This window comes from Mesoplodon mirus (genome assembly GCF_964341445.2).
Source record: "Mesoplodon mirus genome assembly, chromosome: 9".
Taxonomy (NCBI): Eukaryota; Metazoa; Chordata; class Mammalia; order Artiodactyla; family Ziphiidae; genus Mesoplodon; species Mesoplodon mirus.
This window is the reverse complement of record NC_138985.1, coordinates 65,700,459-65,714,861: the sequence shown is the minus strand read 5'-3', so window position 1 is coordinate 65,714,861 and position 14,403 is coordinate 65,700,459. Positions and strand designations below refer to the sequence as shown.

The following is a 14,403-nucleotide window of genomic DNA, read 5'->3' as shown; positions in this document are numbered from 1 at the left end:
TGTTGATTCCTCTATGTAAGTAAGGATATGCTGCTGGCCACAAATAACTTCCCTTAGTTAAATAATGCAGGCAGTAGAATACATGATGTGAGCCCAGGTGAGAATATGCTATGTCCGGGAAAGATTTGTTCTTTGAACATCATGGGAAATCAGAAAGATGATGTTAGTGTGAAATTTTTGTTATTCAAAAATTCAAATATCTTTCTTAACCCTAGCTGTTGGCAATCTAAGTCCACCTTGTGGACTGTCATGGATAATCACAGCAATAGTGAAACAGTCTTACTGTGGGGGGAGAGGTGTCTTAAAGCAAACTGGACTAAAAGCATAAAGTGTAATGCTGCCAGAAAAGGTGTGCCTTAGTTTGTCAAGTTATGTAGTGCCATTTCGATTCAATATGGATTTTATGAATTTGATTATATCTTTGTGATTATTTGGAAGGGGGAACTATACATATTTGGTTAATTCTCCAAAGAAGTATTTCTATAAAAAGTAAATCCTAAGTCTGTGCTTAAATAATGCACTAGAAACCGTTATCTAAGAATTAAACTGCTGTGTATCCCAGGTAATAAGGTTGTGTTTATTCACAGAGAGGTCACTGCAGATATTTTTCCTGCAAGGATAAAAGCCAAGATTCCCATTACCTCCAGTGGATTTTCAGGCTGTGATGAAAGCAACTGAAATAAGTCTTCCAGAGAGAAAGATGTGTCTGTTCCATTTCGATGTCTCTAGAAAAAGAAGGTGCATCATTCATTTAAATTACTGAAGTGGTTGACTGAGGCTTTTAGGCTTAATCTGGAAAGGGTAACCAGGTGTTAAATCCATGCTGGATTTTTATCTCCAGTTTGAAATTTTTACGTTCTTATTACGTTCTTATTCCTTTTTTAGTACTCAGTATTTTAACATCCTGCTGTAAACAACCTTCAACTTGATGACTCCTCCATTCCTGCCCTAACTTCTTCATCTTATGTTTTTAGCTTATATGCTTAGTTCCACCTTACTTTGTTCCTCTCCAGCCAACTTTCCAAATTGATTACAAGATGTTGCAGTTTTCAGTCAAATACATATTTAGAGTTACCAAAGTTGTATCAACTTCTTGTTATTGCTTTGTCTCCTGCCTTAAGGGTTTAGTTTGTCGAAATAATTACTTTGATAGTTCTCTAGAGTGGCTCCATGAACTCTTCAGTCTTTGTAATCTCTTAAGTTTATCAAGCTTAATGTTTTCCCTCAGCCCTGTCTTACGGCATTTATTACTACTGATACGTTTGCTATCGGTCTGTCATTTTATAACAGCTAATCTTTTTTTCCCTTGGGTAGTTTTAAAGATTTTTTTTCTTAGTCTTTGTTGGCCTGCCATTTCACTGTGATATGTTTGGGATTTAACTTATTTACTCTGCTTGCGACTCTGTATTCCTCAAATCTGAGCCATAAGATCATTTTAATTTTGGATATATTCTGCCATAAACTCTTTGAATACTGCTGCTTCTTCATACTTCCCAGCCTCTCCTGGGACTCCTATTAGAAATAATTTAGATTTTTGTATTCTATAACTGTCTTTTCTTTTTATATGTAAAGGTGAGCTCATCTTTGTTGAAAACAGTTTCTATAGGAATGACACATACCAAGGGTTTACGAACTAGGTTTTATACTTTTCTCTGCAAGGGCCAGTTTTTGTATCATTTTCTAGACCTTTTCTTGACTCAGGATTCCTGATGGTGATGGTAATCTGAATCCACACCATTTAGTGTTCTGGTTTCTAAAGGTTGGATGGACAGCTTCCTTGGACAGCTTCCTTGCTATGTCTCCTCGCTGGTGGCTAGAATTGTTCTATTCCTCATTTCCTGAACCAGAAGAGCCTTTCAACATTGAGCTTTAAAAGCAGGGAACTCTTCAACTCCAGCCTCTGTCACGGCATCTGGATACAGTTCTTGGAGACTCTTCAGCCTTGGTGCCTGATTGTCTTAAAATTCTGGATTTTGAGTTCCCTCTTTGCTGCTTGTATCTGTAGAGTTCTGTGTCTTGCTTTTGAGTTCAGTTATACATTTGAAGATATTATCCATTCTGTCTTATCCAGGATTTCTGTATCTGACGTGTCAAAGGGATGTCTTTACATGTTAGCAAGTTCATATTCCTGACTTGTGCTCCCATCCCCAACTTTCTTGAAGATTCAGATCAGCTGGACTGATTTTGTATATGTGGGTATAAATATACTTGGTTCCTTTTTCTGCAAAATACCTGGGTTCTATGAAGCCATGTTTTCAAGGCTTCTGTCTATTCTTGTGGATGCTATATAGGACTTATTTAAGGTAAACTGGTGAATATAAGATTTCTTGTTCTTCTTTAACTGGCAAATGACACATTCTTAGTGGGTAGCAGACTTCCTCACCAGTTGGATTATTTAAAATGATTCCTAGTTAAGAAATTTCATAAACTTGATTCATCAGTCCTGGCCAACCATTGACCAAAATCTGCCTGATGGTCACAAGTGTGTGAGAATGAATAACAACATCAGCACAAATCTGCATTCCTGCAAAAACAATCCTTAACTGGGTAAATAACACTTTGCAGAAAAGGAACCCTTAATATGTAGAACATAGAAATATTATGTTCTTATGTATGAAGATCATTCTGCTTAAAATGAATTATGGACTGGTCCTTCAAGCTAGTCAAAGATGTTTCATTAGATACCTGTTTCCTCTTCTTCAGTGCCCGTGGAGATAGAGGTTTGTGGAGCTAGCCCCCTGGGTGACACAGGAGACAGAGGCAAGAGATGGGAGGGTGCAAGGTGTGATAGAGTCCCTTAGCTCATCGAGCTGTATTTCTCCCCAGGTTCCTTTCTGCTCTTGAGGGTGGTGTTGGCTTCAGGGCGGGGGGCCTCCCTCTTCCTTCGTGTTTACCTTAAACCTGCCTTCACCTCTTTAAAAAAAATCCCCTCATTCACTTCTCTTCAGAATCTCACGGGCTGATGCCTTCTACCTGAGGGCTTTAACTGGACAGCATTCTGTTTGCAGTCATCCTTCCTAAATCTTCACATAAAATACAGTTCTATTTTTCGTCAAGAATTCACTGCATTTTGAACAGAGATCACTTAGGAGTATTTAAAAAATATGGTGGACACATTTAATTTTATACCTTTTAAAAGATGAAACAATATATAAATTCAACTTGTCTTTACTGAGAAGAAAGTATCTTCAGAGCAGTATATACACCTATATATACTGTGTATTTAGTCTTCATTAACAGCTAAGTCCAGGCTTGCAGTGGGGCTAGAAAGAACTTAACTGTTAAAGAGTAAATTATGCCAGTCATCCTAGGTATTTTCATATGCCAGTGATTCATTTTGGTCACAGACAACTCCCTACTAAGTAACATCTCAGTAAGAGAGCAGACACGTTGTTAGATGCTCCTACAAGAAATGTATAATTGTCATGCCATGCTCTAAATGATGTGTTTCTAGAAGGTTTTGTTCAAATTGATGTTTTTCTCAAGTCAAATTTTAAATTCTCTGAGGAAAGCTCCCTACTTCATCTGTCGCTTCATTATTATTTAACGACTGCCTGTTATCTAGCAGTGACAGTAACTACCTTAGTTACTATAGGTAATTCAAAAAAGTAGAGAAAGAACACAGTTGCTACTTTTCTGGGAAGTCTGGTGAAGACATACCCAGGAGAAAAGTGAACCAAGAGCATAGATCTATACACAATGAAGTGGTAAAGAGACTGGTAAAAACATCTTTTGCCTCAAAAAACATAACTTGGGAGGCACTCAGGAAAGTGAGCTGAAATGTCTCCTTCAAAACAAATACGGTTCTTTCAGTGTTCACTGGCACTGATGTGTGTGTGTGAGCAGGTGGTAAAGCCACAGGAAGGTACATGAATTACAAGGAAAATACAAGACCTGGGGAGAACAACAGTGGGTAAGAGCAGAGGCAGGTGGAAACACCTGCATTTCACAGTGAAAATGCCAGGCTGCAATGGGATCCTCAACGGTAGGTCATAAAAGTGTTGAACAGCCTGAGAGGTAAAGTGAAAATGGGAGCGTTCCTTGGGGTGAGCTCCCCACTGTGAGACTAGCAAAAAGGGACTTAGAAACCACATAGAAACATGGTGTGTTTAGGGAACACAGCAGATATGCATCCAGAGCTTGCCTGAAAAACAAGGGCAAGAGGCCAAGCAAGGGCTTGTTAGAGAAGTGATTGGACTGATAAAGGAGGTGAGGTGCAGGTTTCCAGGACCAGCACGTGGTTGTGGAGGTGGAGGTGCATGTGTCCTTGTGAAGAGAAGGGCAGGTGAAGGACTCCCAGCTGGGCGGTGGGGTCTCCAAAGAACCTGTGAAATGAAAGAGCCCATCCAACAGAGAAGCAGCTTTAAATAACGTCCTCCGGTCCAGGGAAAGTTTTCAGGCTGGCACCAGTCAAGGAACACCTTTCCTGAGCTCTTAACCACCCATCACACCCTCAGCTCCAGAGAAGACAACTGGCTGTACAAGCAAGGGAGGAAGAACTGGGGAAATAGAAGCTCCCCTTTCCACTCAGCCAGGCTTTGAGGCTGCAGCAGGGGTAGGAGGAGGACAAACTAAGTTTCAATTCAGAGTTTTTGAGAATTACACTGGCTATATTTATCAGCTGCTGCACTGACATGACGGGAGAGAAATTCTTGTCTGATTATCTAGAAGTCACAGGGTCTGTCCCAGATTTCACCCAGCGTGTAGGGAAGAACGAGTTCCCTAGAACAAGTTAGAACAGGCTGGAGGGGGTGGGGGCGTGGTGGGTGGGCAAAAGGAGATCTGTTTTCTGACTTCACTGTCAATCGTGATGTTCGGTGTGATGTTACATAGGTAAGGCCACAATGATGGTGGGCTGTCTGAGAAGGGCCAAGGCATGGTACTCTCTACCCTCCCAACAGTGTTCAAGGCCCAGCTCCAAATGCCACCTGGGGCAATACAGGGCTGAGAGACCCAGCAGGGCAAGACCTGCAAGGGTGCCACCTTCCAAGGCAAGTGTCGTCAAGTTAAAGGTCTGTGGAACCTCCAGACCCGTCTGGAGCATTTGTTTGCCAGGCTTGTGGGCTAGGACCTCAGAGCAGAATTATGTTCCAGATTATGTTCCAAGTGAAAGAAGGGAGGAAGCACAGGCTACAGGAGGAATCCATCCCTTGAGCCTAGCTTCTGGAGTTCATCTTTCTACGTACCCTAAAACACTGCTTATGAGTGTGGTTATAGAGAGGAGCCAAGGAGGTTATCCTACTGGGCCTGGTCAAAGATGCAAAGTGGGCTCCGGGACTGCCCCTTCAGCATGGCGTACCAGGAGACTGAGTGAGGACTTGCGCCCGAGTCCCAGATGGACTGAGGGTGATAGGCCTGCAGAGTCCTCTGGCTTACCCTGCCAGACTTAGCCAACCTGGCTGCTTCTGCAAATGGTTGGTTGGTTGAGGATGCCTGGGTTCAGGATGCCAGCCATCTCTTACCCCTTGCAAACACAACAAAACCCGCTAGCAAGTTCCTGGATGGGTGTCTGAGTTTAACCAGATATAATGTTCTGTGGGCTGATTCCTTTGTCAATCAAATAACCACATCCACAATTTTAAAAAAACATGTATTTTCATATATCAGATTTACTTAACGGTAAGGCACACATACACAAAATTCATTCTCAACACAAACTATCAAAAGCCGTAAAATCTACCTTAAAGCCAAAATGATACGGCCAGGATATTCTGACTTGCTTACCTCGTTTCTAGGTTCAGAGGTCCTTTCTGCTTTCCAGGCAGGTTTATCTGCTATTTTAGTTTCATCTTCATTCTGCTGTAGTGATTTCTCCCTCTGGGTTGATGCTGTTTGGTCATTTTCCTCATGCTGGGAACTGTGATCCACAGCTCTTAGTACCTCATTCTCCTATAAAAGGACCCCAAAATGTGCTAAGTACAAATCCGCGTTTCATCAATTAAGTCAAATCTTTAAAACTGTTTTGTACTTACTGCTCAGTGATCAGGAAAACCCACAAGTCAAAAGCTAAGACTGGCATTTCATTATCAAACATTTAATTCTGAAACAAAGGTCAGTTTTGTGTCCTGTCCTTTTTAAGAACTCACTGTGAGACAGGCTGTTCTGATCTGGATAATTTAAAAATTATATGCATTTATAAAGCCCCTGGACTTCAGGGTGGGTTAGAAGAGCTGACTTCACTTTATACATTTCTGTACTGTTTGAATATTTTACAACAAACATGTATTTCTTTTACAATCAGGAAAAAGGTAAATATATTATTATTTTGAAAAAAGTTAACAATAAAGCTTAAACTAACATCTCTGATATTTTCAACTATGCTTATTTACGCAGATGAGTCCTTCCACCTTTAACTGAGGAGACAAAAGGCAAGAGAATTTTTCTGAACATTCAAATAGTTATCATTTAGCATATACTGTACATTCTGATACTTTCAATTATGATATTAAAAGTTCTCTGTATGTTTCCCCTGTAACATCAAGGCCTCTTAAATCCTTTCAAAGGATCTATTTTTAATTTCTCTCTTCCGGCAACAAAACACCACTGGACTAACTCAAGGACAGCACCACTGCCCCCCACTCTAAACCACAGACATGTTCATCTTCAAAAAAAAAAAAAAGTGAAGGTCAAAGAAATGGAAATCCACAGATGCCAGAAACAAGGAGAGAGAAATCAAAGCAAGAGCAGAAAAGGAAGTTGATGTGCTGGTGGCCCACTGGGTTTTACCTGCTCCTCTGTTCACTGCACCAAACTATACAACAAACAGCCTCCCTCTTGACCCTGTGGATGCTAGTCTTCCTGCCTCAAATGATCTCTCCGTTCAAGTACTTGATCACAAGGAGCTCGTGTGCTCAAGCACATTGCTTCTGCTACCCGATCCTCTTTTCTGCGTCAACAGTTGTTTCTTGTCTATCTGGCTAATTCCCATCAGCCTACTAACACCCAATAACACCTCCCATCTTGAAAAGTCCCTCTCTTGGTCCCACATTACTCTTTAGATCCCATCCCATTTTTCTGCGCTGCTGGAGAGGAAAATCCTCTCGAGAGTCATCCGGACTCAGTGCATTCTCTCTTGAACCTATTTCAATGAGGGTTTGTCTCCACCCCTCCACTGAAGCAGCACATCAGTGCCCCCAAGGCTACAGTTCTCCATCTTCAACCTATTTGACCCATCAGCAACATTTCACTGAGTTTACTCCCTTTTTTCTGGAAACAGGTTCTTCACCTGGCATCCAAGTACCTTCTCTCTACTCTCCTGCCTCACCAACTACTTCTCCTTTGCTGATTCTTCATCTTCACCATATAAACATGGCAAATGCCCCAACGCTCAGCCTTAGGCACAGCAAGCACTCTCTCAACTTTCCAATTTCCCCGTTCCTGCTGCTTGTAAGGCGCTCCCTCTGCTCACCTCCCCCCATCTCCACCCCTCCCAGCGCCCCCGCACCCCTTCCTTCAAGTCCCTATTCAAATATCACCATCTCACTTTTCTTTCCTAAGTACTCTCTATAGGAAAGCACCCCCCGGGGCTTCCCTGGCGGCACGGTGGTCGAGAGTCCGCCTGCCGATGCAGCGGACACGGGTTCGTGCCCCGCATGCCGCGGAGCGGCTAGGCCCGTGAGCCATGGCCGCCGAGCCTGCTCGTCCGGAGCCTGTGCTCCGCAACGGGAGAGACCGCAACAGTGAGAGGCCTGCGTACCGCAAAAAAAAGAAAAGCAACCCCCTCCCATTAATATCAGTCTCTTTTATCTTGCTTTATTTTTTCCCCCATAGCATTTAGTGCCAGCTGATATATTTATTTGTTTGTTGTCTAGTATGCAAATTCCCTGAGGGCAGGGACTCTGTCTGCTTGGTTCCTGCTGTATGCCCACTGCCTACCCCTGAGCCTGGCACACAGTAGACCCTTAATAATAGTTGTTGAATAGATGAACTCCCAAACACAACACCCTAAGACTTTGGTGGGGATTTCTGATGGGTGACATAAGTCTTGCTCTTTCCTGCAATTAAAACACTGATTCCTACCTAAATTCAGGGAAGGAAGGAAAAGGTAGACTGCTCATCACTCTTTTAACCTCAGTCTTTTGCCAAGGGAAGGTTTCTTTTGTTAAACCTTAAAATCTAATTCAAAATTCTAGATTCCTGAGGCAGCTAACTTTGTTTACAAATAAATTTGCTGTTGGTGGGCACTGGAACTCTCTAAATCACATGATCTATTTTAGAACCATGAAGCAGGGTCCCCTTAATCTAATATTTGAGTTAACACAACACGTGGAGACATACATGAACTTGCAAACATAAGAATGTTATCTATAAATAAATAATAGCGGAACAGGTGGCTAATACACAACTACATCAAGCCCATAAGGAAACCGATCAAACTTTTAGAGTGTATGAGTGTTTGGTAACAAAAGTATGCAAGATGGGCCTGCCTAAAAACTCGGGAAGAGGAGAACAGAAGGTAGAGAAATTCTGTACGACTACAAATCACATGGCAAGAAGCAGAAAATAGGTTAAAGGACTTGCCTGGTGGCAAGTGGTAATGAATCCGCCTGCCAATGCAGGGGACACGGGTTCGAGCCCTGGTCCAGGAAGATCCCACATGCCGCGGAACAACTAAGACAGTGCTCCACAACTACTGAGCCTGAGCTCTAGAGCCCATGCGCCACAACTACTGAAGCCCACACACCCTAGAGCCTGCATGCCGCAACTAGTGAGCCCATGCACCACAACTGCTGAAGCCAACATGCCTAGAGCCCATGCTTCACAACAAGAGAAGCCACTGCAAAATGAGAAGCCCACGCACCGCAATGAACTGTAGCAGCCCCCGCTCACCACAACTAGAGAGAAAAGCCGGCGTGCAGCAACGAAGGCCCAACGCAGCCGAAAAATAAAATTTTAAAAAATCATAAATGAACGCTAAAACTAGGGAATAAAAATTTGATGAAAATAAGATAAACAGTCTCAAAGCGTCACTCCACAGATTACTTTTTAAACACAAAGAGAAAAATAACACTTTAGGAGAAACCTGGCAAACACCATCTAAACCAAGTGGTCAAATCTATCATCACAATATGGCGATAAACCAAGATGCCTCCTGATACGATATGAAGGATACAATACCACGTCTGTGGTATTCATAATCTCAATGTAATGAGGAAACATCAGATAAATCAAAACTGGGGGCCACTTCACAAAATAACTGATTGATGCTCTTCCAAAACTTAAAGGTCAAGAACTGAAATACCTTTTCCAAATTAAAGATGACTTACAAGATTTGAGAACTAAATGCAATGTGTGATCCTGGGTTCGATGCAGACCCAGGAGAAAAAGTAGTTACACAGGACGTTACTGGGGCAATAGGTAAAATTTGGATATGGACAACAGATTATAGTCTTAAACTTATGTTAAATTTTCCTGATTTTGATTAATTGGTTATAGAAAAAAAATCATTTTGTAGGAAATACTATACACAATAGCTTCAATTCATCCTTAAATGTTTCAGAATGAAAGAATTAAGATGTGTATATAGATGTAATTATAAATAGGTAACTCAAACGGGGCAAAATGTAAACAATAGGTAAATCTAAGTAAGGGTTATATACTATTCTTGCAACTTTAAAGTTTGAAATTATATCTGATTAAAGCTATCCCAAAAATCCCTACATAGCAAAACCACTTTGGCCAGGGCAACAGCAAAAGGTAGACTCAGGAAAACTATTCTTCCATTATAATTTCTGTTAATCTGTATTTTTCTCCCGAAGTATATATAGTCGTATCAACTGCTTTACTGATTATTTTCACCTCTTCCTTCCCAACATTTAAATTCATTTCATTTTCTTGTCCAGTTGCTTTGATCATGCTTCCAGAATACTCTTCAATAACAATGGTGATACCTGACGTAAAAGAGAACACTCTGTCGCCCCTCTATTCTCAATAGTCTACTACTTCACTACTTCACTTCTGACACCAGATGTGTGGGTTTTCCATACACCTAGCAATTCTGTGACACCAGCTGGGTGTCCTATAATTTAACTCAGTTCTGACACCATCTAATTGGAGATAATATCAGATCCCACAGCTTAAGGGCTCGGTCTCAAAGACGCCGCCTCCCCCTTCAGAGGTCAATTCCAAGTCCAGGTTGTCACCTGTGCCTCCCACCAAGTGCCTATAAATAGAAGGTCCCCACAATCCCTCCTCCTCCAGTTTAGTTTGCTAGAGTGTCCCACAGATCTCAGGAAAACAGGTTACTTACTAGATTACCATCTTATTACAAAAGGACAAAACTCAGAAACAAACAGATGCCTACGAGCAAGGATTGTGGGAAGGGGCACAGAGCCTCCATGCCTTGCACCACTCTCCCAGCACCTCCATGTGTTCCCCAACCTGAAAGATCTCCAAACCCCGCCCTTCTGGTTTTTTATGGAGGCTTCATTACACAGGCATGGTTGATCAAATCATTGGCTATTAGTGACTTCACTCAGTCTTCAGTTGCTTCCCCAGAGGTCTGGGAGGTGGGGTTTAAAATTCCAACCCTCTGGGCCTCCCTGGTGGCGCAGTGGTTGAGAGTCCGCCTGCCGATGCAGGGGATACGGGTTCGTGCCCCGGTCTGGGAGGATCCCATATGCCGCGGAGCGGCTGGGCCCGTGAGCCATGGCCGCTGAGCCTGCGCATCCGGAGCCTGTGCTCCGCAACGGGAGAGGCCACAACAGTGAGAGGCCCGCGTACGGAAAAAAAAAAAAAAAAAAAAAATTCCAACCCTCTCATCACTTGGTTGGTTCCCCTGGCAACCAGCCCCCATCCTTAGGGGGCTCTCCAAAAGTCACCTCATTAACATAAGTCAGGTGTGGTTAGAAGGGGCATGTTATGAATATGAAGACACTCCTTTCACTTTTACGGCTCTGGAGCTATTTCAGTAATATTGTAACAAGAGTTGCTCCCGGGCTTCCCTGGTGGCGCAGTGGTTGAGAGTCTGCCTGCCGATGCAGGGACACGGGTTCGAGCTCTGGTCCGGGAAGACCCCACATACCGCGGAGCAACTAGGCCCGTGAGCCACAACTACTGAGCCTGCGCGTCTGGAGCCTGTGCTCCGCAACAAGAGAGGCCGCGACAGTGAGAGGCCCGCGCACCGCGATGAAGAGTGGCCCCCACTCGCCGCAACTAGAGAAAGCCCTCGTGCAGAGACGAAGACCCAACACAGCCAAAAATAAATAAATAAAAATTAAAAAAAAAAAAAAGAGTTGCTCCCATTGCTCTTAATGCTTAGGAAATTCCAAGGTCTTTGGTAGCTCTGCCAAATGGGGATTGAGGGGGAGATGAGGACCAAATACACACTAAATCACATTACCACACCTGACATTCTTTATTTTTATTTTAATGTTTCACCAATAAGGATAACATGCAGTTTTATTTGAGATTCAACAGTCTTTTTTTAAAGTCGTTCATTCAATCAATACATATTAAGTGCCAAATATTGGGTTGGCCAAAAGTTTGTTCGGGTCTTTCTGTAAGATGTTATGGAAAAATCCAAACAAACTTTTTGGCCAGCCCAATACTATGCTACTGATAGATGCTGGAGATACAATAGTGAAAAAAGAATTCTAGACTGCCCCTTCAGAGCTTACATTCTAAAGGGAGAGGGAGCTCAAAATACAAGTGAACTAAGAAAATTACTGCAAGTTATGGCAAGTGAAAGAGAGAAGAGGTCTTTCCTTTAGAAAGACTGGTTAGGGAAGGCCTCTCAGGGGAGGTGCTATTTTAGCTGAGATCTAAAAAAAGAAAGAGTTGTGTACAGAGGAGAGAAATGAATACATTCCTGTTACCATAACATATTTGATTAGTTTCTTAATGATGGATATTTAGATGTTTCCAATCATTTCTTTAAAAAAAAGATATTAAAGTGTCCTCACACATACTTCTTTGCACTCACGTGCAAGTAGAATAAATTCCTAGAATGTATGCTAGGTCAACAGATAACTTGTATTTTTCATTTGATGGATTCTACTCAATGGCCCTCCAAAAATGTTTGTGGTAATTTACAATAATCCTACTAACAAAAGTGCCAATGTGACAGATGAAAACTGGCACCTCGTTGTAGTTTTAATTTCTATTTCTCTTATTATGAATGAGGTTGAACATCTTTCACAAGTTTGAAAGCATTTTTATTTCCTTTTCTGTGAACTATTTGTGGTCTTTGTCCATTTTCCTATCCAGGTCTTAGTCTTGATCAGTAGTAGCATAAAATTTTTACTCACCTTCTCCCATTCAGTCTCTGATGGATGCACATATGAAACAAGTGGTGACTATGAAGACAGTAGGGGAGAGAATGCCTGAGTACGCCTAAGGATGGAGGCATGAGGAGCAAAAGGGCCAAGGGAGGAAAGTCACAGTCAGAGCAGGAATCTCAGCTTCCTCTGCAGCCACACAGCAAGGGGCAAAAGAGGCAGCGTGACAGCTGGGGCAAGTCACCCCAGTGCTGAAAGCCTGGTTTCAGAAGAGGGCCCTTTCTGACCCTCCAAGCGTGCGTGAATAAGTGGCTATATGATATATCACCCAAACCAGTCCATTTCTGAGAAGGCAAGAGGGTGCTATTAACAATTAAGCTGGACAACAGGCATAAACCAAGACTGTCCCAATGGCCACCCTATCTACGAGGGCACAGGGGAAGAAGACTGCGTGACTATCAAGAAGGTTGATGGACGAATAAAAAGCACTGACTGAATGCCAAAGCCCTGGGGAAGACAGATACTTTAACTTGCACAGCCTTAGTTATTCAGTGAGTATTTTTTTTAGCTAGTCCTTCACTTATTCATTCAACGATCATTTACTGAGAGCCTACCATAAAGCTAACAGAAACAGGTGTAGTAAGAAGTGATGGACGAGAATTTCCCCAGGTCAGTGTAACGCACATGGTGCTGTGCAACCCAGACAGCCCTCGAGGATGGACTCTTGGTGGCTGCTCGGGACATGTGGGCAGACAGCCCTCAGCTGGGCCTTTATGGAATGCCTCACCTACCCAGGGCCACCTCACCTAGGGCCACACACTTCCCAGGGCACCTACATCCAAGGACTGAGCAGGGAGGGCCCAAAGGCCTGGCCACCTCGGCCCATCATAGGATAACTGTGATATGCCACTTTAGCCCCAGAGCTCCTGGCTTTGTCAGCCTGCTCCACAGCTTCACTTCTGCTTCTGTCCAATGTGCTTTCTTATACTTCCTTCCACAGCTGTAAATCCCAAAGGTATTCCCTTAGAAACATCCTGCCCACTAAACTTGGGCTCAGAGTCCCCTTCCCAGAGAACCCAATTTGTGACAGTTAGCAACCTGCAGCGGGGAGAGGGGTGCAGACACCAGGATCTCAAGGCAGGGAGGGGTGGAGGGTCCGACATTATAATATTTCTATTTAGTGAAAATGGCCTCTTGCACTTCTAGTATAGTTTGCACAGTCTGCAAGGCCCCACGAAAGCCTCGTGGCTAGGAAGGCTCAGGTCCAAACCAGGCTGAGTAAACGAGGCCCATCCTACTCATACCAGCTGTGTGACCGTGGGCCGTTTTGACCCTCAGTTTCCGTGTCTGTGATGTGGAAGGGTAATACTTCGAACTCACATTTTAAGGAATTAGTTGAGAAAAAGCACTTTATACATTTCAAGATGCTGTATAGACACTAATCACTACTCCTTTCTACTGCTTTTTGATTCTGAAGAGTTGCAATTAACGACTAACTGGTGACAACTCAATCAAAACCCCAAGAGAAAGTGAGTCCAGCCCCTAGTAGCCAGTAATTACTACCTCTTTGCTCTCTTCTTTTCCTGTCTTCCTCAACTCAATGACATGGAGCTGAAATAGACACGTGTTTTATAAGCACTGTTGTATATACTGGAGATTTATGGCCCATGCCCTTAAAGAATGGGTTAGCTAAACCCATTATTAAGTTACTTTTTATTTGTGTGTACGTAGGTGATTTTTACTCTCGTGGGGCTGGGACTCAATTAAAAAAAAGGAGAAAAAGAAAGTTTCCATGCTCACCACAGGAAGCCATAGTAAACTTGTGAGCTGGGGTGCTTCATCACAACTAAACACCCAGGGACTTGTACTGAACTGACAGCTGCTGGTAAGGCAGGCCCTGCCCACCACAGCCCTGGCTGTTGGGAGCTGACCCACCCCATCCTCTGCATGGATACAGAACCTTCTCCGTTTGGGCCCCTTAGCTAAAACTGGGTTCTTCTGTCTCTAAAATCCCATGGCTTCTAGGGTTTCTCCTATGATATTTCTTCTACTCTATGTAAAATTACAATTATTTGGGTCTCTTCTTTCCTACTGGGCTGTAAACAGCTTTAAAATTTTTTTTATTTTATTGGGTTGACCAAAAAGTTCATTTGCTTTTAGGTAAAAATAAAACACACTTCATTTT

At 42.9% G+C, this 14,403-nt stretch overlaps 1 protein-coding gene across 1 annotated transcript in view; it reads right to left on the bottom strand.

Annotated features, from left to right (window-relative positions):
* NFE2L3 (NFE2 like bZIP transcription factor 3) overlaps nucleotides 1-14,403 on the bottom strand; it is a 31,230-nt gene that overhangs the window by 3,119 nt on the left and 13,708 nt on the right. The window contains exons 2-3 of the mRNA XM_082632554.1: nucleotides 5,725-5,889; nucleotides 642-725 (exon numbers count right to left, since the gene is read on the bottom strand). Coding sequence (XP_082488680.1) covers nucleotides 642-725; nucleotides 5,725-5,889 — 249 coding nt within the window. The remainder of the gene's footprint in view (nucleotides 1-641; nucleotides 726-5,724; nucleotides 5,890-14,403) is intronic.